The sequence below is a fragment of the Coniophora puteana genome, assembly GCF_000271625.1.
Source record: "Coniophora puteana RWD-64-598 SS2 unplaced genomic scaffold CONPUscaffold_19, whole genome shotgun sequence".
Classification (NCBI taxonomy): domain Eukaryota; kingdom Fungi; phylum Basidiomycota; class Agaricomycetes; order Boletales; family Coniophoraceae; genus Coniophora; species Coniophora puteana.
In genome coordinates, this window is record NW_006913071.1 from 429637 (window position 1) to 450244 (window position 20608).

General features: G+C 54.3%; 8 protein-coding genes across 8 annotated transcripts; 5 read left to right on the forward strand and 3 right to left on the reverse strand.

The window, feature by feature from the left end:
* The first annotated feature begins 516 nt into the window (after positions 1-516).
* On the forward strand, positions 517-6626 carry CONPUDRAFT_113207 (uncharacterized protein). The gene is made up of 6 exons (XM_007777051.1): positions 517-1208; positions 5906-5956; positions 6013-6078; positions 6141-6214; positions 6278-6326; positions 6418-6626. Exons 1-6 carry the CDS (start codon positions 966-968, stop codon positions 6505-6507), a joined length of 573 nt encoding a protein of 190 aa, XP_007775241.1. The 5' UTR covers positions 517-965; the 3' UTR covers positions 6508-6626.
* On the reverse strand, positions 566-1483 carry CONPUDRAFT_85789 (uncharacterized protein). The gene has a single exon (XM_007777052.1). The coding sequence runs from the start codon at positions 1437-1439 to the stop codon at positions 984-986; it is 456 nt and encodes a 151-aa protein (XP_007775242.1). The 5' UTR covers positions 1440-1483; the 3' UTR covers positions 566-983.
* Positions 6627-8090: 1464 nt separating the features above from the next.
* CONPUDRAFT_93817 (uncharacterized protein) lies at positions 8091-9156 on the forward strand (the record flags this gene model as incomplete). Its single annotated transcript, XM_007777053.1, has 4 exons — positions 8091-8113; positions 8163-8440; positions 8515-8610; positions 8678-9156. The coding sequence occupies 4 exons, from the start codon at positions 8091-8093 to the stop codon at positions 9154-9156; spliced, it is 876 nt and encodes a 291-aa protein (XP_007775243.1).
* Positions 9157-9832: 676 nt separating this feature from the next.
* Positions 9833-10516, forward strand: CONPUDRAFT_170000 (uncharacterized protein; the record flags this gene model as incomplete). The annotated part of the gene is made up of 5 exons (XM_007777054.1): positions 9833-9877; positions 9931-9996; positions 10062-10135; positions 10196-10244; positions 10319-10516. 5 exons carry the CDS (start codon positions 9833-9835, stop codon positions 10391-10393), a joined length of 309 nt encoding a protein of 102 aa, XP_007775244.1. The 3' UTR covers positions 10394-10516.
* Positions 10517-11207: 691 nt separating this feature from the next.
* On the forward strand, positions 11208-12278 carry CONPUDRAFT_140427 (uncharacterized protein). Its single transcript, XM_007777055.1, has 2 exons — positions 11208-11628; positions 11703-12278. Exons 1-2 carry the CDS (start codon positions 11367-11369, stop codon positions 12158-12160), a joined length of 720 nt encoding a protein of 239 aa, XP_007775245.1. The 5' UTR covers positions 11208-11366; the 3' UTR covers positions 12161-12278.
* A 96-nt stretch (positions 12279-12374) lies between these two features.
* CONPUDRAFT_170002 (uncharacterized protein) lies at positions 12375-14580 on the reverse strand (the record flags this gene model as incomplete). The annotated part of the gene is made up of 7 exons (XM_007777056.1): positions 12375-12436; positions 12501-12666; positions 12735-13057; positions 13119-13257; positions 13313-13871; positions 13952-14467; positions 14537-14580. 7 exons carry the CDS (start codon positions 14578-14580, stop codon positions 12375-12377), a joined length of 1809 nt encoding a protein of 602 aa, XP_007775246.1.
* A 762-nt stretch (positions 14581-15342) lies between these two features.
* On the reverse strand, positions 15343-16974 carry CONPUDRAFT_85792 (WD40 repeat-like protein). The gene is made up of 8 exons (XM_007777057.1): positions 16945-16974; positions 16875-16893; positions 16637-16798; positions 16311-16532; positions 15997-16238; positions 15845-15934; positions 15637-15776; positions 15343-15583 (listed from the first exon to the last, which is right to left on the reverse strand). Exons 1-8 carry the CDS (start codon positions 16945-16947, stop codon positions 15457-15459), a joined length of 1005 nt encoding a protein of 334 aa, XP_007775247.1. The 5' UTR covers positions 16948-16974; the 3' UTR covers positions 15343-15456.
* A 148-nt stretch (positions 16975-17122) lies between these two features.
* On the forward strand, positions 17123-18753 carry CONPUDRAFT_85793 (eukaryotic rRNA processing). Its single transcript, XM_007777058.1, has 4 exons — positions 17123-17667; positions 17720-17850; positions 17916-18205; positions 18273-18753. Exons 1-4 carry the CDS (start codon positions 17359-17361, stop codon positions 18587-18589), a joined length of 1047 nt encoding a protein of 348 aa, XP_007775248.1. The 5' UTR covers positions 17123-17358; the 3' UTR covers positions 18590-18753.
* Positions 18754-20608: the final 1855 nt, after the last annotated feature.

Sequence of the window (20608 nt, forward strand, 5' to 3'; positions counted from 1 at the left end):
CACAAACAATATCTTCATTCATTCCCCATGTTCACACTGATCAATCGTCATTTCGCTCTGAAGTTGCTGTCTGAGCGTGCAACACACTAACAACGCCTTCGTCGTGAACCCCTATTGTAGCCGTACCCAAGTCAGTAATCTGCGATTCATCGTTCCATCGTTGCAACCCAAGTCCGAGTCGCTACCTGAATGCGTGACATATAACACCATCGTCATAAAACCACCACGCTAACATACTTAAACAACCACCGCGAGGCACCGCGAGACATACCCTCGATGCGTTAAATATAACACGCTCGAGCACACGCGTGCATACACCAGCTCGCCAGCCAACTCATCTCTCGGCATTCAGGAACGTCGCACAGAATCCTCGACGATCACCACGACCCGGCGAAAGCCAACGCGACAATACCGCTCTCATCGAGTCCAAGCACCTCCCCCCTTGACTCACTCGCACTTCACAAACTCATTGCGGCTTACGATTAATCACGCCAGAAGATTGCGGTTCGCAAAATAACTCGATTGGCCTAAGTGGCATGTAAGACAAGACACATGTACGCAATAAGGGGAGGGGACGTGATCAAGTGGGTGAGGGGAGGTAATGGGAGTAGATGATACGATTTTAGTATTTTATCGAAGCACTCGAATAGACGGGGATGATATCGGAAATTTCATCTTTATCGGAGAGGGAACCATATGAAAGGATAAGAAAAAACGAAACGGGCTTGGGGGGAGGGGGGATACGACGATACTCCTGGCCAGTGGGTAGGGGAATGGTGATGGATGAATATAAGAATACACGGAGCATCGAAGATGCGGCCGAGCCGCCATTACGCAGAGGAATAGAAAGTGAAGACGTTGCAAAAAGAAAAGTTCAAATGAGACCATGATGAGGAAGGGTATCAAACGCGAGCAACAATAGACAAGACAAGACTGAAAAAGATGAACGACAGTACGCAGCAACCATGAAACGCCGACAGAGATTAGATCTCAGGGAAATCCGGAGCCTCGATGTTGTGCGACCGCAGCAGCGCCTGGTACATCAGCGCGCGCGACTTCCACTGCTCGCTGTCCCGCTTGTAGTGCTCGACATTGTCCTCGAGTTCCCGCTGGTATTCGAGCTTGCGCCTCCGCGAGCGACGGGCGGCGATGGTGTTCTGCCGCCGCTTCGCCTCTATTTGCTCTTGCTCGGTCATCGTCGGCTTCATTGAGACGTCCTCCTCGTCAAGCTGGTCCTCCTCATCGGCGAAGGCCGTCGACCGAGCACGCTTGCGCGCGAACACAGCAGGCAGCTCCTTGCGTGACGTAGCCGAAGGAGTAACATACTTGCGAGTCTGTGTTGGAGCGTCGACCGGAACGAGGGTGGCAGGAGTGACGTTCTTGCGAGTACCAGTAGCCGAGGGCTTCCGTCGGCCAGGAGAAGGCTTGGAGACGGACATAGGGGAGGTGTCGGGAGAGTCGAGGAAAGGAGTATCGGGGGAGATTGAATACATGCCATCGAAGGAATGCGCAGGGAGAGCAGAGGGCGCTTTGGCGTCCATATAAATAGCCACATCATCGAACAGAGGGGACATGTCTCCGAATGAGTCAGGACCATAGTCAGCAATGAGTGGGCTCGTGTAGATGTCCGCATTGATGTCAGCCGAGCCGAGGGCCGGCGTGGTGAGGAGGTCGTCATCCAGTGGCGAGTCGATGAGAGGCGAGGTGAGAAACTCCTCGTAATCATCGAAGCTGTGCGCCATCGGGAAGTCCGGCGAGGCTGTACGACGACGCAAAGCCAGTGTGAATAATGAGTCGGCAACAGGTTGGGGCCGACGTGACTCACTGTTTAAAACGTCCATCAACGATTGGACGGCGTCGGCATCGGTCACCTGCTCCGTGGCAGGCGCCGCCGAGTCCCGAGTCTCCTCGGGTGCACCATGAGAGGTGGCGTTTTGGGATAACATCGTTAGGTAGTTGGAGCACAAGCTGGCGAAATCGAAAGTAGAGTCGGGCAAGATGGAAGAGTCGACGGGTTCTTCTTGTCTACGAGGGGTAGTACGAGGTGCGCGAGGCAGAGACTGAGGGATGCCATAATGGGCGGCGAGATCCGAAATATTACTGAAAACCTGAGAGGACGTCCTTGGACGTGGAGAGTTGCTGTTTATCGCGACATGGCGAGTAGAAGAGCTTGAAAGTTGGGTACTTTCAAGAGATTGCTGAGGGGAGACATGCTGGTAGTTGGTGTACGAAATATGGGGTCGATCGGGAGACGACGGGTGACTTAGAGGGTCAACGCGATCTGGAACATGTTGGCTATTGGGGTTGTATGAAGAAGACAAGGTGTGGGGAAGCAGCGTTCTATCGACGAGGTTGTAGGCAGGCAGCAGGTCTTGCGGCCTGGAAAGTCTGCAATCGTACGATGACAACGTCAGCCCTCCGATCACGTCATGCTTGGAGTCGATAGCATCGTAGGAATATGGTAGTGCGCCGCCAATATGGGGCGCGGGATAGGGATAATGGGCATGAGCCGAATAGCCCCTGTACGCGTCGCTCGTCTGCGACGGTCCCGGAGCATTGTACAAGACGTCTGCCGGACTCGATTGGAGCGGCTCGTGCTTGACGACGGGAGACATCGTGTGCATAATGGAACGGAATGAAGACGAGGATGATGAAACTTGAGTCGATTTGAATCGATCTCGAGTCGACTGCGCAACCGCGGAGCCGTAGCAGACAACAAAAAGGCCACGTAGGCACAGAGAGACAGAGAAAATGGATTGAGTCACTCACGGATTGACCTAGGAAGGGCAGTACGACACCGGACGCAGCTACAGGGGTAGTGCTGGTGTCTAGAGGTGGTGGTTAGGAGGGAGGGATGACGGGGCGGGAAGTGACTCGATGCCAGTTTATAAAGCCGAAGGGCCCGCATGATTTCAAGCTCAGAACCGCCATCCCGCTGTTTCGGGTAACAGAGGCACTGCTATTAGGCGCTCAAGAATTTTCAATGCTGACAAAGGCACACAAATATTATCCCCGGCAATATTTTTCCCTTCAGAAGCATTCCTCGACAAAACTTATCGCCAGCTTCGGACACTCGTTATACTCCAGTCCGTTCCAGCCAGTCCACCATTCCCCGTTCTACAGACAAGAAACAGAGCAAGGACGCGGACTGCGCTGTTGTGCGCAGGAACCACGGCGTTATTACCCTCCCGTGTGAGCTGCCTCCGCGTGATGCGAATCGGACTGAGTCAGAAATGAAGAACCGCGTACAGCTCATTGTGCCCGCACTTGGGCGCCCAATCATCGTCGTCGGCACTACAGGCACCGGGGCTCGGTAATCGTTCGGCGACGAGTGCCCGTAGCAACCAGCGCCGACTCGGACCGCCCCGTTGAACGTTTCTCGATGTGCAACCCCTCCGCCAAGCTGTGGCTGTCCGCCAGCTGCATTTCCATCTCGCTTTGCATCCCACCTTTTATCCAATAACTACTCCTCCAACCCATCTTGCCCTCGCTTTTCCCTTTCTCTCTACCTCCGGCTCATCGCATCTCCCGCACCGCGTATCGCTTCGTTCCGACAGCCACGGCCTCACGTCGACTGAACGCTAAGTATTTGAAGGTGGTCACCGCAATCTGTCCACAGCATCGATCATGGCGCTTCTGCTTGCGGTTGGATATGCTTCCCGTGATCCACCCTCTTTCAAATTCACCTTGATTGGCGACGTGGACGCGCCAACCCCAGAACAGGACATGCTAATAGGACACGCAAGCCGGCCTCGTCATCGACTTTGGAACGACACCGATCCCTCTCGAATTCGCTCTCTTGCCCTCTGTCTCTTTCCGTCTCCGTCTCATCCTGCGCGGCTGCGGACGCGTACACCACGTCCACGATCCCAACTTAGCTGCACTTGCGTACGCTCTGCACTGTTCTCCCCCGTTCCTGACGCGGACGCTCGGACACTCAGACGCAGCACCCCCATCCGCGGCCCACATCCTCCCGTCGCTGGCTCTCATGCTCAGGCACGCCTATTAACTGCGAGCAGCGGATGGCACATTATCATTCGCTGACCCCACCCCACGCACTACCACGCAGCGCTTCGGATGGCACGATAAGAATTGCGCCCCCTCTCCCCACCCCCGCGTTAGTCCTGTATAGGTACAAAAATTGCCTTGCGAACCCCGCGCTCGTTGGAGCGCCTTCGAGAGGTGGATAAAATGTATGCGTGCGTGCAGGACACGGATCTTGTCGGTTCCACTGAGGAACCTGACATCGACGCTGATACTTTTAAAACGATATTACAGGTTTCCTCAGTCCAAGCGGGGATTCGTGCGTGGTCGTCGTGGGGCGATTGCTGTATATGCAGGCGCAGAAGGGGATGGATGACGGGGACGCTGCGTCCGCCGAGATCGAAGGTGCGGGCGTAGTTGCTATTGGGTGAGTCCTGCTAGCTGCATTATTCGCGGAGCGGTGGAGAACCCGATGGCATAGCTGATGCTGCTTTCGTTGGGGTTCATATAAGAACTCCCGTCCATATCGCACCTTCCTCATCCCGTTGATCCATCCTTGTGACTTTTGGTCTTTGTCGTTGTTGGCTCGCCAGCGCTAATACTTAGGAGGGCGAGTGCAACACCTCCTTCGGTCCGCTGCATCTCGCTCCACGCTTTGGGTCCTCGGTCGCTCACCGCTCATCTGGGGATATCGAGCCGTGCCCATACCCCACGTCCATCTCGCCCTCGTTGGTTACGTTACTGGTCGCGACTGGGAACCTGATACATGTCTCGCCTCGTCCTCTGTCTTCTGGGCCATTTCGCATCCTTGGAACAGCGATCTTCTCTGCACCGCTCACTGCTGCCTCTGCTACCCGCATTCCCAAGACCACTTTTGGCAGGAGTACTTCCATAACCCCCAAGAGCGAATCAGGACACACCTCGGGATCCTCCGTCCCCCGTCAGCGATCACCGGACGCCGTCTGGAGTTTAGATCATCAGTTTACCTTGGCATCTCTGCATCTTCGTATCTCATCCTTGGTTGTTGAAACGTGAAATACATTTCCGTTGACGGGTGTCACGCACATCATGTCTTGACGTTGGTGTTGATGGCCTTGTTTATGAGCGCGCCGCTCGTCAAGGAGGCTCGCGCTAAGCTGTGAAGTGGATCTTGAAACTGTATGGGTGAGGTCAATGTAAGAAGCCCTTGCACGTGAAGAAATCGACCTCGTTGGTAACAGATGCCCTCTCATCGGCACGCTCCAAGCTCAGAAGCTGCGTCGTGACTTGATGAGAAGCGTTGGCAGTGTGTGGGGTCACATCGTGGCGGTGGGGTTTGTGAACATCCTGCAGGACGATGTCGCCTTGTGTCGCCTTGATCGGGCCTAGATTCGGCACTCTCCGTCTGCCGTCGCTCACCCCATTTTTTGTGTTCTTCTAAAGTGTCCTTCAGCTCGCCCTAAGCCTCAGATCCAGAGACGGTCTTGCCCAACCCGAGCAATATGCGCGATAGAAATCCGCGAGAACAGGCCCAGTGAGATTGAACCTACTTGAACTGCCACGGACGCTTGGGTTGCATCGCACCTCTCGCTACCGCCCCTATTGATGCATCCTCGATTCCGAAGTTCGCTGTTTTCGTCGGAACACCAGTTGTAAAAATAGAATACCTCAATATGGCAAAAGAACCCCTGATCCAGCTGCTGAAACGCGGGGCAGTGCAGCCTCCGATTGGCCAGAACAGCTTTGCAGTGCCCCTTGGCATTGTCCTGTCCATGTTGTGTCCGTGAAACCCCATTGCATCGCAACGCCCCGACTTCGGGAAGAGATGAGGTCACCTCTCTTTGCCCTTGTTCGGGGCGGGGTCCGCAGCACTAGCGCGCTATATATATAAGAGCGGCATCGATTCCATCGAGAGGGTACTACATCCTCGTCTCTTCATAACAACAACATGCATCACCACCACCACGATAACCACGCTGACGCCCACTCCGAGGTTCGTAGGGCATGCGAGTGGTGTATAGATCTCTGGCTTAACAGATGCTTTTGCAGGTCGTCAATGCCCCGCACAAGGCCGCGCTCTCGCATGAGCTGATCGCAGCCGCTGCTTCCTACGAGGTACGATCTCCCGTCCTCACATGGCTCGCTGAGCTGCAGGATCTAACGCGCGCATGATACAGGCCATGAAGGCGTACGAGAAGCACGTTCAGGCCCAGGGCCACCCCGACGACCACGCCAAGGCGAAGGAGCTCATGTGAATACACCACCTCTTCCCGCCTCGCTACCCTTGATGCGATCGACTGACCTTGCCTCCCAGTGCTGCATTCAGCGGTGCCTTCATCGACCGCATGGTCGAGACCAAGGGCGTGAGTACCCCTCCAGTATCAACTGATCTCTCACGAGCACCGAGCTGATCATGATGACCGCGTTACGCATGTGCTGCGTACATCCTTATAGCTCGACTTCATCGACAAGCAGAAGGTCAAGCACCAGGCGACTGCCCACGCGGATAACCACCTCCCTGCTGCTTTCCCTGGGCAATACTGAGCTGGGTGTACGTTAGGATTGCGCCGTTGTTAGGAAGAAATCTGTTGTAAATGAGCAAGATGTATCAATAAAACAACGATCTTTAGCTATGATATGAGTGAGAGACACTGAGAGACAGCTTTGAGCACCTGATGCGCTCGATATTACCGGTAGCAACGTTGAGGACGTTGGAAGCTAAACTGAGGTGTATGTACTTCAACCCCTGAATGGTTGTCCGGGTATTGCCGAAACGCCTTCCTTCATCACACAAGCGCTCACGCAAGTTGGAATGGTCAAACGGATAGGTGGAAGCGCCAGCGATGCGATTCGCTTACTTGGGCGTCCGTGACGCGTGACCGTTGTTGCTACCTTCTCTCTCTACCTAGCCATGGGGAACTACCCGAGGTGAGCTGAGCTCATCACTCTCATGACGATATGACAGACATGCCCCAAGCCCGAAACCTCAGGATAGTGCATTGGGTGCTATCAAGCACAGTCTCGGCTCCGCACGAGGCAGGGTTCAGCAAGTTGCATTCGCCGCTATCAGCGTACCAGCCAAAGTGACGTCTACCTTCGTTGTGTCTTATGATGCAATCAAGGAAGCAGCGATATCAAACCATGGAGACAAAGACGCAGAGATCGTTGCCCAGCTTTTCGCCCAGCCGGCGGAAGGTGCTGAGAATGTTGGTCAACTTGTCGTGGATGAAGGTACGCTTCAATGGCTTTTCGGACATTCCGTCGAACGCTGACCACCCAGCGCCGGTTGCAGTGCATAGCTTCTACCTCAAGCACCCTCGACTGCTCAGTGTCGTACTTAAAGCCAAAGTCGCCGTTGTTGATTTCGCTAGTTTAGCAGCCGAAGAAAGTGCGTCCCCTTCCTACTACCCTATCATTCTCTTCATACTGATGCAACACCTCCTTCATCTAGTCTACACGTTCTACCGCACCCATCCCTCCCTAGTCGCCGCCGTCCTGCTAGGCGTCGGCACCGTCCTCGCAGGCCGCCCCATCAGCATGCTTCTGCTGAAAGAACTAGGTTGGGACACCACCGGCGTCTCCGCAGGGTCCATCGCCGCCGCGCTTCAATCTGTCGTATACGGCGCGCATACATGCGGCGTGTTCTCGCTACTGCAGTCCGCCGGCGCTGTAGCTCCCTTGGCTATCTCGACTGGTACAGCGAACGTCCTTGCGCTTTTGGGCGGTGCAGCGCTTGTCGGTGCGGCAATGGCGCTGTGGGGGCAGCATAAGGCGACGAAGGGTGTTGCGCGGGATTCGTTGACTGCTGCCGTACAGGTTGCGGCAAGTGCGACGGGGCGCGAGATGCTCGCCGCTCTGCAAGGAGCTGGTGAGGGTGCGGTGCGGAGGGTGAAATTGGTGAAGGCCAAGTTGTAGGATGAGAAACGCGTCCTTGTGCATCGAATATATCGCACGAGAACCCTGCAGACCCTCATATGCCTCATACTTGCCTGATATGTTTGCAATGGCATTCATACCAATATGGTATTGCTGTATCTGCATTAAGCTCAGGGCGCTCATCGTGCCATTAAAGGTGGCTCACGGCGACAAGATCCTCACACCCTTCCTTCCCCGCTCTCTACGCAACGATGAGCCAGGATCCGTTCAAAGAGTGAGTCCCTCCTTTACTGCGTCGACCAGTTAATCTCAACTACCACAAGCATCCTGTCATGGGCGACTCGGACAGCACAGCCAGCGCTCAAGACCGCGGCGGACGATGTCAACAAGGCTGCTCAGGGAGCAGCCCAGCAAGCAGCCGGGTTCGTCTCAAAGGCGCACGCCGATATATCCTCTTCCGTCAAGATATCGGACGCTTGGAAGGTGCTCGATGAAGTGAAAAGGGCTGCAGGAGGAGGCAACGCGGCTGTCGTTGTGCAGTCTCTGGCGGTTCAAGCTGAGAAGGGAGTTGGAGACGTCGCCAAGTTGCTCGCCAACGAGGGTGCGTATTTCGCTGTTTCAATTCCATCGTCAGCTCGCCAGGAGAGTCGGACTGACGTGTAATTCTGGCTACAGCGCATACATTCTATCGCAACAATCCCCACCTCGTCGCTACGCTACTTCAGGCTGGTGACGACGTTGGTAAGTTTGCGAACATGGCAGCTGAGGAAAGTGCGTGGCGTTATTATATACTGTGCTGTTTCGGACCCGCATCCTGACACACGCACGCGTGCTGCAGTCCACAGGTTCTACCTCAACCACCCCAACCTAGTCTCAGCAATCCCAATCGGCATCGGAATCGCCCTCGCAGCACCACCAGCGAGCGTGATCCTCCTCGGCGTACTCGGCTGGCAACAACAGGGCGTTATAGGCGGGTCCATTGCTACGAAATTGCAGTCGTCCATCTACGGGCCGTATACGTGTGGTGTGTTCTCGCTGCTTCAGCACACGGGGGCGCTCGCCGCTGTGGATGTCGCTGCGCTCGTGGGCGGAGTAGCGTTGATAGGCGTAGGAGTCGCTATGAATATCCAACACGACAAGCGGAACTATGATGCACAGTCGAAGGGGAGGGTTGGTGTGGGGCTGGTGGATATTGCTGCGGGACCGTCTGCTGCTGCGATGCGCATTGCGGCGCAGATCAGAGGGAGTCGGATTCTTTCCGCGTTGCAGAGCGCTCCAGCGATGGAGATGGTTGGGGCCGGCGGGGGAAAGGTGTAGAGTCGTCGACGAAGTTCGCCTGACGGCGGTGTTCTTCTCGTGGTTAGCTGAATGACGGCATTTGTTTGCAGATAACTTTGTATTAGTAGATCGCATCTTCAAAATAGACGCCATGTGCACTCAAACCTGCGCGTCAAGACAGAAAACATGTTGGTGGTTTCTTCATCTTTCGTACCTTGCTATCATCGAAAGTCGCGCCACTACGTATGTTTCAGCAAGTACTTGGCTCGATTGTCTTTTTTCGCTACAAAATCGTCACATCCACCGCCTTGTATAACATGGACAGACTCCCGCTGAGGAGCACCAGAAACCTTATACTGCCACCGTCGGCACGGCCCGAACTTGCGGTGAATGTCGCCGACTGCAGAACACACCTTCTACGTCACCGGCTCTGAACACCACAGTAGTGAGTGCAGCCTCCGATTGGTCAGACCAATTTTACGGTGCCCCGTGCACGTCTGCTCGTTCATGGAGCCCAAATGCAGCGCAGCGCCCCGACTTCGGGAAGGGATGAGGTAGCTGATGACTTCGCTGATGACTTCGCTGATGAGGTCACCTCTCTCCGCCCTTGCGGGGCTCGCACCACTAGCGCGGTGTATATAAAGAGCTGCATCGAGCCCATAGAGGGTAGACTTATACTAAGACACCCCCATCTCTTAACTTCGCAACAACCAACATGAATTTCCTCCACCACGATAAACACGCTGACGCCCATGACCAGGTTCGTAGAGCATTTCAAACTCCGAATATCTCTCGCTAACAGATGCTCTGTAGGTCACCAACTCCCCGCACAAGGCTGCGCTCTCTCACGAGCTCCTCGCTTCTGCTGCTTCCTACGAGGTATGTCTCGTCTCCCGTTCTTGAACGGTTCTTTGGCGGCAGGAACTCATGCACGCATGATATAGGCCATGAAGGCGTACGAGAAGCACGTCAAGGACCAGGGCCACCCCGACAGCCACGCCAAGGCGAAGGAGATGATGTGAGTACTGACCATCCATCTCTCTCCGTGTCATCGACACTCACTAACGGTGTAAAACAGCGCTACACTCAGCGGTGGCTTCATCGACCGTATGGTCGAGACCAAGGGCGTGAGTACCCCTCCGATATTGACTGGTCCCTCACGAGCTGACGAACGTGTCACGCTCGTGCACTGTGCTTGTAGCTCGATGCCATCGACAAGGAGAAGGCGAAGCGGCAGGCTTCTGCCCACGCGGACAGCCAGCTCCCTTCTGAATGAGCTGGAACATTCTGAGCTGTGTCTAGCTAAGCTACGACTATGACGCTGTTAGGAACGATATTAATGTAAACGAATAATCTGTATTAACAATATGACAATCTTCTGCAAGGAGATGTGGTTGTGCGATTTTACTTATTGTGAACGTCTTGAGGGGTTCGATCGCTATACAGGACAAGGATGGTTGCACGGAACATTTATGAGTATATGTAACCGACTAGCTTGAACGGGCGTTTACAACTTGCGCGGACTATGGCGGTGTACTAAGAGAGCTTACACCGCCACCGCTGGCACGGGTGTCAGTCGTTGCTGTCGATGATGCTCTTGTGACCATGAGCCTGCACACACAGCCTTTGTCTACAGCAAGTATCTCCTCATTCACTTAATCATGGACCACGTCCACCACATCTCACGGCTCTGAAGTTAAAAAGCGGAGCAGCTCAAAGAATACTGAGGTGAGCTTCAAAGTTGATTCATCCGCTAGCGGCATCGTAACACACAGGCCAGTACAGCTCGCTCTGACGGCACTTTTTTTCTTTGTCTTGGACTTAGTAGCTCGCACTTGGAAGGAACCAAAATCCGCACGAAGACGACTATCGCCACTGCTGCCTTGCCACACCGCTCGTTGTGAACACGCCTCGAATCTGCTGTCGGAGTCCGTTCCAGTATTCCCGCCGCCTCTGTATCACCTCGACCGCAGGCTCGCTCGAACATGGGCCACCAGTCCTCCAAGTCCTCTGGGACAGGCTCTAGCTCTGGTAATCGCCCAGGCTATGCTAACGATCTCTCTTCGTCGGGCAGTGCCCTCCCAGACTACACCCCCTCCACCACCCCCTCGCATCAATTCGGCGCCATACACGAGGCACCCGAAGCCGCCTTTGAAGCTGCAGAGGCATGGTGCGCCTCATACCCAGTCGACCCTCCTCGCCTCCTCGCCTCGTACGAGATCGACGCGATCCACGCGAGAGGCGCAAGGATGTGGGGGCTTGACTACCCGAACGAGCACGCGCAGACGTCGTTCCGAGGATTCATCCGCAACCCAAATGCAGAGGGGGAGGGGAGGAGCGTGACGCACGTGCGGTCGTTCCACGACGCGGAGGATCCTGAGCGCGACTTCTGCCTGTTGGGCAATATACCCCTGCTGGCGGGAAAATACGACGCGAGTGGGAAGAAAGGGGTGTACTACGAGGTGAAGGTGATCAGGATGACCAAGGGCCTAAACGGGATTGTCGCAGTCGGTATGCTGTTCTCCCTTCGCTCTTTGCCGTTTTACGTGGGTCTCGGCCGAGCTGACATTATGACGAAACGTTAGGCTTCGCATGCAAACCCTACCCCCTTTGGCGCCTGCCTGGGTGGAACCGCCTCAGCGCCGGTTTCCACCTCGACGACCTCCGCGTCTTCTACGAGGACCCCACCGGTGGACACGACTACTGTAACACTCCGTCTACGCAGAACATGACCCTCCATGAGGGCGACGTGGTCGGATGCGGCATCCGCCACCCCGGCCGCCTCTTCTTCACGCACAATGGGCGGCGCCTCGGCGACGTCACGGCGTATCCGGCGGTGTTCATGCCTCCGCGGGAGCACGATGTGTACGCGGCGGTGGGTGTTGAGGGCGAGTGCGAGCTCGAGGTGAATTTCGGGGCCGATATGTTTGTATGGAAAGAGGGTAATGAGGAAGCGTGGAGTCCTGTGGGGCATGTTGGCGGGCGGATGGAGGAGGGTGGGGGCATGAATGGGGAGCAACTGCCGACGTATAGCCTGGTTTAGCTGAGTGAGGCGAGTGGACAACAATGGTTTTGGTTGCGTTCCTATGGTATCCTTGTATTGACACCTCAGGTGATTGAGGGGGGTTCGCGATCAGCTAATTTATACAAATCTTCGACGCTCTAATGGGTACAGGAACATCTCGAAATCATACGCATCTATATTCTATGTGTTCAATCGATCACAAAGTCGCTTGACCTTCCTTCGTGCATATCGCTCAAGCCGCCTCCTCAAGGGACGTCATCAACGGTAACACCGCTTCGAACTTCTCTCGGAAACCTGTTTAAAAGCAAATTCACATCAGATGCTACCTTCGACTCACAACAAGGCGACAAGAACGTACTCTTCAAAGGGATGGTCTCCCCAAGCGCCAGCAGCTCATGCACGAGCTGCACGCTCGCGTCCGTCAGCCTCGTCGCCTTCTCTAGCTTGGACTGGTCCGCGCCGTCACCGTCGCGGACGTGCTTGAGCTCGACGTACAGCAAGTGGCACACAGCGATCCATATGTTCTGAAGAGACCATGGGCGCATCAGTTTCGGATTTATTGGAATGGGAGGTTACGAGAAAGAAATGGTACCGCTAAGACTGGATTGAACGGGCTCATGTGCTGCGTATCCGACTCTGCCAAGAGGTACGAGAAGCCAACTAGGGCGTCGACGATCATCTCGCGATTGTCATGGCGGGCTTGGCGAACATCAGCGTCCTCTTCATTGATCATGTCGTCGCCGCTGTTTTCAAATGGCAGCCTGAGCTGAATACGAGCCATCAACAGCAACGACTTGAGCGTTATGTATGTCCGATCCTCAAGCCCCGGATCGGCAGGTGCGCGATTCGCGTCGACGTGCTCGAGGAAGGATGTGATAATTCCATCGAGCTCGTCGTGTGCCGCTGCCTGTTCCTCTGAGAGCAAGAAGTTAGCCTTGGTGATAGTCAATACACTACTAACGGGTAAGATGCATACCAGGATTGTTATGGATATTCTCCTGCTTACTAATTACCGTCGCGCGGTACAAAAGGTCGGATGCGTTCGCCTCAAGGAAGAGGGCAGATCTTGTCTGCACGACACCATGCCCAGGTACAAGGAACAATTCCTCGGTGAGCTAACACGAAAGTCAGCTCCAGAACATACCAACGCCATGAACATCAACCGCTCACCTCTGGCCTGATCACCGCCTCCGTGCCCAGCAAGACCGCCAGACACCTATCCAGAATGCACACGCTGTAGAAAGCGTCAGTGCAAATATCCCTATCCAGATCCTCCGCCAAACGGAAGTAGCTTCTTCCAGGGTAAAACTGGAATGCCGAGACCTCCACCAAGTCGTCCCCACTCGCATCGTCCCTGCCCATCGCCCCGATCCCGAAATCAAGAGCAAGCATCGCCGCCGCATTCGCATGGTACCTCGCCTCGTGCCAGCGCGCGTCGCGCAGGAGATAATACGCGACCGTGATCTCGCCCTGCAGAACATACAGGAAGCTCTCCGACGTGATATGCCCGACGGCGTCTCGTAGCTGGGACAGCGTGCGCGTGAGGACGGCGGGCTCGTGCACGGACAGGTTGGGGTCGCGCTCGACGTGGATTGCCCAGAGAACGACGGCGTTCCAGAAGAGGAGTTTGTATGTAGGCAGATCATCCGAGAAGTCGGTCGTGTGGAATTCGTTGGCGGGGTCGAGGAAGAAGCCAAACCCGGGTGCTTGAGGGGACAATAAGGGGACCCTGGTGATTATCGAAATTAATCATCGAGTTTGTGTGTAAAGTTTTAAAAAACCAAAGGTGCTCAAGAAGATATTGCTTACGCTTTCAAGATACAGTCCTGGGGTGGTTGGTCGAGATCCCACCAACCGACAGCCGTCGAAGCTTGGGGCTGTTCTACCTCTACAGGGGATTCTGGCTCTCCGTCAGGGCGCAGCTCGAAGTACATGTCTGCATCCGAAGTCATCCTGCCATCGTCATATGCTGCCGGGACACCGTGCATAGCGCCTTCTTCAGTTTCCTCTGAGTAAGGCGTCTCAGGAGGTGCAACGGTATCCGTAGGGGAGGTATAAGCCTGAGCAGATGGGTCGTGCAGCATAATGGGCATTGGTGGCTCCAACTCTTGGAGACGGGATTTGAGCTTCTCGATCTCCCGCTCGAGCGTCTCCGTGTGAGATAGCCTGGCGTTATCGGTGTATTTGCAGTCGGCTTCGATACCAACACGGGTGCACTGGTCGCATGCGGGGCGGGCGCCGCTGCATTTCTGCACGGGGACAGCGTCATCGGGTTGGCTGAGACGATACATGAGGTCTGGTAGGAGACGTACAACTTTACGGCGTCTGACAAGTGTCGCGAGTTAGTGAGAACGTCAGATCATATTTAGCATGGCGCATATTGAAGTTTCATACCTGCAAGATGTGCAAGCTGCACCGCGCTTCAGAGTGGAAGACATTTGTGGATCTAGGTGCTTTTGCGAGTGTATTTTTGCGAGTTCCTGGCTTCATGTCGCAGCACAAAACTGGCTTTTATCTGAGAGCCAAAGTCTAGTTTCTATCCAGAGCTACGTCAGGAACTATTTTGTACTGATCTTTGTCATGCAACGGTCGCAGATCAGCATGAGTGTATGCGCGTCCATCGCCGCGCCTGGCTGTGATGAGATTTCGGATATCGTCGCCGTCTGAGCTGCACCGACGACGACAGAGTCGCCGGAAGGTACTCGACATTACCGGTAAGATCTTCTCCTCGAGGATATGCTCGTGAGCCAATGATGTTGGGGACGTAGACACTTTGCACATGGAAGTCCGAGTCGCAACCGAGTCGAATGGCCGAGGACCGAGCTCCTAAAGGCTATTTTCGAAGGCCGCCGGACATTGCCGTTCCACAGAGGTTGTACCGACTCCCACAACATAGCCGGTTTCGCTTTGTTAAACCCGGGTTTGAACGCCTGGAAGCATCGCTCTTAGATTACGAAGACTGCTGCCGTCTGACAAACGCTGACAATGGTCTAATTCTCTCGGTCAGCGTTGTTGGAAGATGTTTGCTTTGTAACATCTCCTCATTCTTCTCTTGCCTTCGAGGTGGCTCGATGAACAAGAGTTACCAGTGCTGGAGGTGCAAATTTTGGCACAATGAAGGACCAATTCAACCTTAGTAACTCGCGCCTTTGTAAAGCCCTTCTCACCTCTAGGCTCACTGCTTACATTCGATCGCAAGCGAAACACACGAGATGAATAAGATGACTGAGCGGGCATCGCTCAGCTCAGGGCTTTTGGGTACATAGTTAATCGCACAACGCCATCGTGACGTACACAACATCCTCTATCCTGCTCTACTCGTCGATCTCAAGATCACCATAAGGCTTTGACTTGAAGTACGAGTCATCGTAGTGGTGCATGCGCACGAAGCCATCCTCTCCGCCCGATGCGTAGCCGGTCCCGGCAGGATGAGCCGCAATACTAAACGGTTCATATCAGCGAGCCATGCTTGGGATGAAGGTGCATATACGAACGTATTAATAGGCCCGAAGTGGCCCTTGACGCGGCCGACCTCCTCTTCGAAGACCTTGTGCCAGAACCGCGTCTCAAACTTACCCTGCCGGAGCGAAGTTGTGGTGACTTGCATGGCTTCCTGACCGCCACCAAGAAGAACCTGCATGAACGTAGGAGTACAGGTAAAATGCGGAAAAACAGTGCGGAAGACGAGGCATGACAACGCACATATGGCCGGTTAGGTGCGATCGCTGCGCTGTTGAGAGGAGTCTCGGTTGAGAACGTCTTCAAGACGCGAAGTGTCTTCGTGTCGTGTATCTTTTCACCAAGCGATGAGTATGATATTCCTCGAATGGGACCATTTCGAGCTGGGAACATACCCGTGCCACCTTATCCTTTGAGCTCGTGATGAAGTACGTCCCATCGGGGCCCATCTGAAGATCGGTGATTATGTCCATGTGGGCGCGCTCATTCGTCTGAATCTCGTCGCCGGTGGCAACATCGATGAGTGCGACCTTGCCCGACTCGTGGCCCGTGACAATTAGGTTCTTCATAAAGGTGAACGCGCAGACGGTCGCCTTGGATCCAATAGGGTTGAAAAAGCGCTCGGGCTCGGGATCCTCTGATCATCGAAAACCAATAGTGTAAGGATTAGGAACAAATGCATGCGTGGGTTTAAAGAGACTGGACGCACGATCTTTGCCGTCGCCGTCGAAGTTAAGGCGGAACACACGGATCGCGCCTTGGTAGCCCATACGCTGCTCCGTGATGCATACGACCTGCTCGTCGTCGTCGCTGAATGAAACGCGCTTCACTGCCGTTGGGAACTCCCAGGTAAAGAGGCATTTGCCCGTCGAGACCTCCCACAGCTTGAGCGTGTTATCTGCCGAGCCCGAGACGAGGTATCTCGATTGGGCTTTGTGCGCGTTCACGAGCCAATAGAAGATGTTTCGTGTACGGTAGGGGTAATGGAACCTGAGGTCAGTCGCATGAAGGACGACGATGGGAGCGTCGACTCACAGTCAACGTCTATCGTCCACACAGTGCCGTTGTGCCCGTTGTATGTTCCTAACCGCTCTCCGTTGTGCGAGAACCACACATTGATGACGTGATCCTTTGAACATGAGAAAAGGAGATCTCCCTCCCTGTTGAACTTGATTTGTGTGAGCGATCGCTCGTGTCCTATTCATAATGCGGAGGTGAAGGGGATAAGATACGGTTCAGAGCTTGTAACAAGTGATCGGCAATGTTGATCTACCTTGAAGAAGAATAGGCCGCTATAAGACACCATTCAGATAAGACTGCAGTTCAGTAGAAATCAGACCCACCATGCTGTAGGACTTTTGAGATGGTAAGACAGTGCCGGTCGTCTCCTGCGACGGCGGCGAAAAGATTTCCGCGCTGACTCTGCTCCTTCCAAATTTGGTATGTACGCCCAATAGGGGCAACGCGCACGGCACCGAAATTTCCTGCAGACACAAACCTCGCCATCGCACCCCTACACTAAAACCATGGCCAGGTCCAAGACCACCGTGAAACCTTCGAAGGCCGAAAAAGCGAATGGCGATATCTCGTTGAAGAAGTTGTCTGCCACCAAAAAGGCCGCACCAAAAGTTGCTGACGTCCAACCCGAGGTTACGGACGAAGAACAGCTGGCTGCTCCGGAAAGCGACGACGAGGAAGAGGGCGGGGAAGGTGAAGATGAAGACGACGAGGAGAGCGAGAGCGAGTACGAACAGGGCATGGAGCGGATTATGGAGCTTTTGGGCGAGGAAGGGCTAGACGACTTCGATCGGGCGCAACTGGTTGGGTTGGCTGGCGACGACGACGAAGAGGAAGATGATGGCGAGGAGGACGAGGAAGAAGCTGGATTAGGTGAGGAAGCAATCTCTGGAGAAAGCGGTAGCGAGGAAGAGGAAGAGGACGCGGAGGAAGGAGATGAAGAAGAGGAGGAAGAAAACGACGAGGATGTCGTTGCTCTGGACGAGCTCGAGGATGCAGAACTGGACGCGGACGCGGTTCCTCAGCAAAAAGTCGAAATCGACGACAAGGTGGGTGATGCATTGTCTTTCCATACCTCTTCGACTCTAACGTCTGCCATAGATTGCGCTTGAGCGCATACGCGAGTCAATACAGCTCGACCCTTCGCTCTCCTGGACGGAGACGCTCGTGGTCAGCTACCCAGAAACTATCGAGGTTGACGTCGATGACGATCTCAACCGCGAGCTTGCTTTGTACGTTTTTAACTATATCATCACCAAATTGCATCCTTTTAGCTTACACTCCCCCGTCCGTCAAGCTATAAGCAGGCCCTTCATAGCGCGAACGCTGCGCGTGCGCTCGCCGCCAAGCACTCCTTCCCGTTCACCCGACCCAACGACTATTTCGCCGAGATGGTCAAATCCGACGCGCACATGGAGCGCATCCGGCAACGCCTCCTCGACGAGGGCGCGGGCATCAAGCGCTCCGAGGAGAAGCGCCGCGAGCGCGAGGGCAAAAAGTTCGGCAAACAGGTGCAGCAGGAGAAACTCAAGGAGCGCCAGCAGAGCAAGAAGGATATGGAAGATAGGCTCAAGAATCTGAAGCGCAGTGCGTCCTCCCTTTTCCACCTGCTCTGATGTAAATGTGACTGACGAGAATTTTTTTGCTTGTGCAGAGCGCAAAGGCGCTTTAGACAACGCCGAGGCAGACGCGGACGGCTTTGACGTCGCAGTCGAGGACGCGATCGCTGACCGCCCCTCGAAACAGTCTCGCGGACGTGGTGGGAAGAAGGTCTCTCGCGAGGGTCGGGATCACAAATTTGGGTTCGGCGGGAATGGACGTCGGTCAAAACAAAACACCAAAGCCTCGACGGACGACTTTGAAGGTCGGAGAGGCGGCTTCAAGGGTGGTAGGGGAGGCAGGGGTGGTAAGAGCGGGGGCACTAAAAGGCCAGGGAAAAGCAAGCGCGTCGCTAATCGTAGCAAGTCATGACGTTCGAGAGGTACATGCTAATCCTTCAACGGGGTATTCCATCTCATGGCCGCGTGCAGAGATGACTCTGGTATCAAAATTTCGCTCGATTAACCTGCTGTATCATTTCACGGATCGTGCCATTGCAGTGTACTCTATGACCATTGCGCTATCGTCAATATGTGTGAGGGCTAATGAGTTCCCACAGCGGTACAAACATACATGAATCAATCTTGCTGATCTCGATGTGCCCTACCCCGGGCTTTGCCACCTTGTCTGTATCTCTGAGAACCTCTTCCTCACGTCGACGCCCGTGGACTCGTCGTTTTGGCACATTCCAACGATAGCACTGGCTTAAACTTCAGCTTCAGACCGAGGCCATTCAATGTTTTCGTGCTCGCCGTTGAAGACGCTGTTGACTATCAACTGCTGACCTCGACCGCGCATGTCAGTTTCTTGCGGGTTTATCGTACCTTGCGAAATAAGTTCCCAAGGGTGTTGAAGCTGGCAACGTTTAAGCTCTTCTTCAAGGGCCATGTGGCTGACACGACAGTTGACGACGAGCAACCTCAGATCAAACAAGTGTACATCGTCGGCGAACCAGTCTCACATTGCGGTGTTGCTGATAGATACGCAAACCGTGATAGAGCGATGAACTTTTTATGGACGATAGTCTCAGCTTGCACACAGCAACAGTTGTGCATACATTTTATCACGCAAAACTGAATGAGGCGGCATGCAAGACGTTGCGGTTGCTACTTGGCCTTGCAATGCGCCGTAGGAACTGTGGCTGGCATCCCGATAGTCGCGAAGGACGATATATTCGTTTTCATTGTCAAGTACCCATCCAGTACCTTCGAGAATTACTCCATATTATAACCGAGGCATGCACAAAGAGTGATGTCATCTCTCGCCATCTTTGTGAATCTTATGGGGAAATAGTTCCAGCGAGCGTCTCGCAGAAGTTGGAGTACCGAACGTGAGGGTTGTAGGATTGAAGAGATCGTGGGCCACAGGCAGCGAGAGCTTGTGCGACAGGATTCAGCGCCACCGAAAGGGTGAATCCGTGTTTGCAATACATCGAAGCACAGTGCCAGGTCGCATGGCAAGTGTGAAACCGTACTCATTCGAAGGAGAGCGACGAGTCCGGACCTCGAATAGCCCGAAGATAATCTTGTATTGAGTCCCATTGAGCTGAGGCTGCAGCGGATCCTATATCTCTGGCAGTTGCCATGTTCTTGTCGAGCTTTGTGCAAGAAATAGTCCAAAGATAGCCCGATGATTGGCCGAGAACTTGAAACTGTGAACAGACTGTCGACTCGTACCGCCAAGTACTTTTGCAAACACGTATAGCCACCGATCCTCGTCGTAGTACCTCAAACTGCGTCAAGTAAAAAACGCTAGCGGCCGCCGAGTCCCGACGACCGTGTTATTGTCAGAAAGAACGCGATCCATTAATCTCCTGGAACAACACTTTATTGACTTCGACCTTTTCGATGTCGCTATGCAGAATAGTCCCCTGGGAGCAGCTTGGGAAAGATCTGCCACTGGTAGAAAGCCTAACACTCGCGCGAACTTCAATTTTGTGCGTTGCGTGGCCGCCGCCACGTATAGAAACACCTTGAGCTTCCTCTAGCTGATTTCTATTCTGCCCATTCTATGTATAAGTTGTATCAGGAACGCCACCGCCGCCATCTACTCGGCTCGTGTTGCAATGCTACCATGCTCAGATTTCAGCAAGTGGAGTTTCCTTGGTCGTGAATTATGATTCATGTGTCCAGCGCGCGCCTACAGAACACAACGGTGTGAAGAGTCTTTGGAGTGGGATTCCCTCGGAAGGTCTTTGAGATGAGCACGACACGTGTAGCCTAATGTATAGTAGTTGTTTCACCGTTGTCAATATCCCCGCCAGACGGTTTGTCGGTACCGTATGAGCTGACAGATCGGACCGTTTTTCAATTGACAACAGGGGTTGCGTTATATGCTGCTCATTATAGGATGAAAGAAGTGTTGTGTCGTTGTATTATGGACGGAAGCCCC

What these genes read in the sequence shown, in the direction of transcription:
- CONPUDRAFT_85792 (XM_007777057.1), bottom strand. An exon ending in CGACGGCGACGGCAAAGATC is followed by an intron (nt 16,239 to 16,310) that starts GTGCGTCCAGTC and finishes TTCGATGATCAG; the next exon opens with AGGATCCCGAGCCCGAGCGC. An exon ending in TCGCACCTAACCGGCCATAT is followed by an intron (nt 15,777 to 15,844) that starts GTGCGTTGTCAT and finishes ACGTTCATGCAG; the next exon opens with GTTCTTCTTGGTGGCGGTCA.
- CONPUDRAFT_85789 (XM_007777052.1), bottom strand. Translation starts at nt 1,439, where the DNA reads ATGTCCGTCTCCAAGCCTTCTCCTGGCCGACGGAAGCCCTCGGCTACT.
- CONPUDRAFT_140427 (XM_007777055.1), top strand. Translation starts at nt 11,367, where the DNA reads ATGTGGGGGCTTGACTACCCGAACGAGCACGCGCAGACGTCGTTCCGA. An exon ending in AAACGGGATTGTCGCAGTCG is followed by an intron (nt 11,629 to 11,702) that starts GTATGCTGTTCT and finishes ACGAAACGTTAG; the next exon opens with GCTTCGCATGCAAACCCTAC.
- CONPUDRAFT_85793 (XM_007777058.1), top strand. Translation starts at nt 17,359, where the DNA reads ATGGAGCGGATTATGGAGCTTTTGGGCGAGGAAGGGCTAGACGACTTC. An exon ending in AAGTCGAAATCGACGACAAG is followed by an intron (nt 17,668 to 17,719) that starts GTGGGTGATGCA and finishes CGTCTGCCATAG; the next exon opens with ATTGCGCTTGAGCGCATACG. An exon ending in GCTCAAGAATCTGAAGCGCA is followed by an intron (nt 18,206 to 18,272) that starts GTGCGTCCTCCC and finishes TTGCTTGTGCAG; the next exon opens with AGCGCAAAGGCGCTTTAGAC.
- CONPUDRAFT_113207 (XM_007777051.1), top strand. Translation starts at nt 966, where the DNA reads ATGAAACGCCGACAGAGATTAGATCTCAGGGAAATCCGGAGCCTCGAT. An exon ending in TCGGTCATCGTCGGCTTCAT is followed by an intron (nt 1,209 to 5,905) that starts TGAGACGTCCTC and finishes TCTCTTCATAAC; the next exon opens with AACAACATGCATCACCACCA. An exon ending in CAGCCGCTGCTTCCTACGAG is followed by an intron (nt 6,079 to 6,140) that starts GTACGATCTCCC and finishes CGCATGATACAG; the next exon opens with GCCATGAAGGCGTACGAGAA.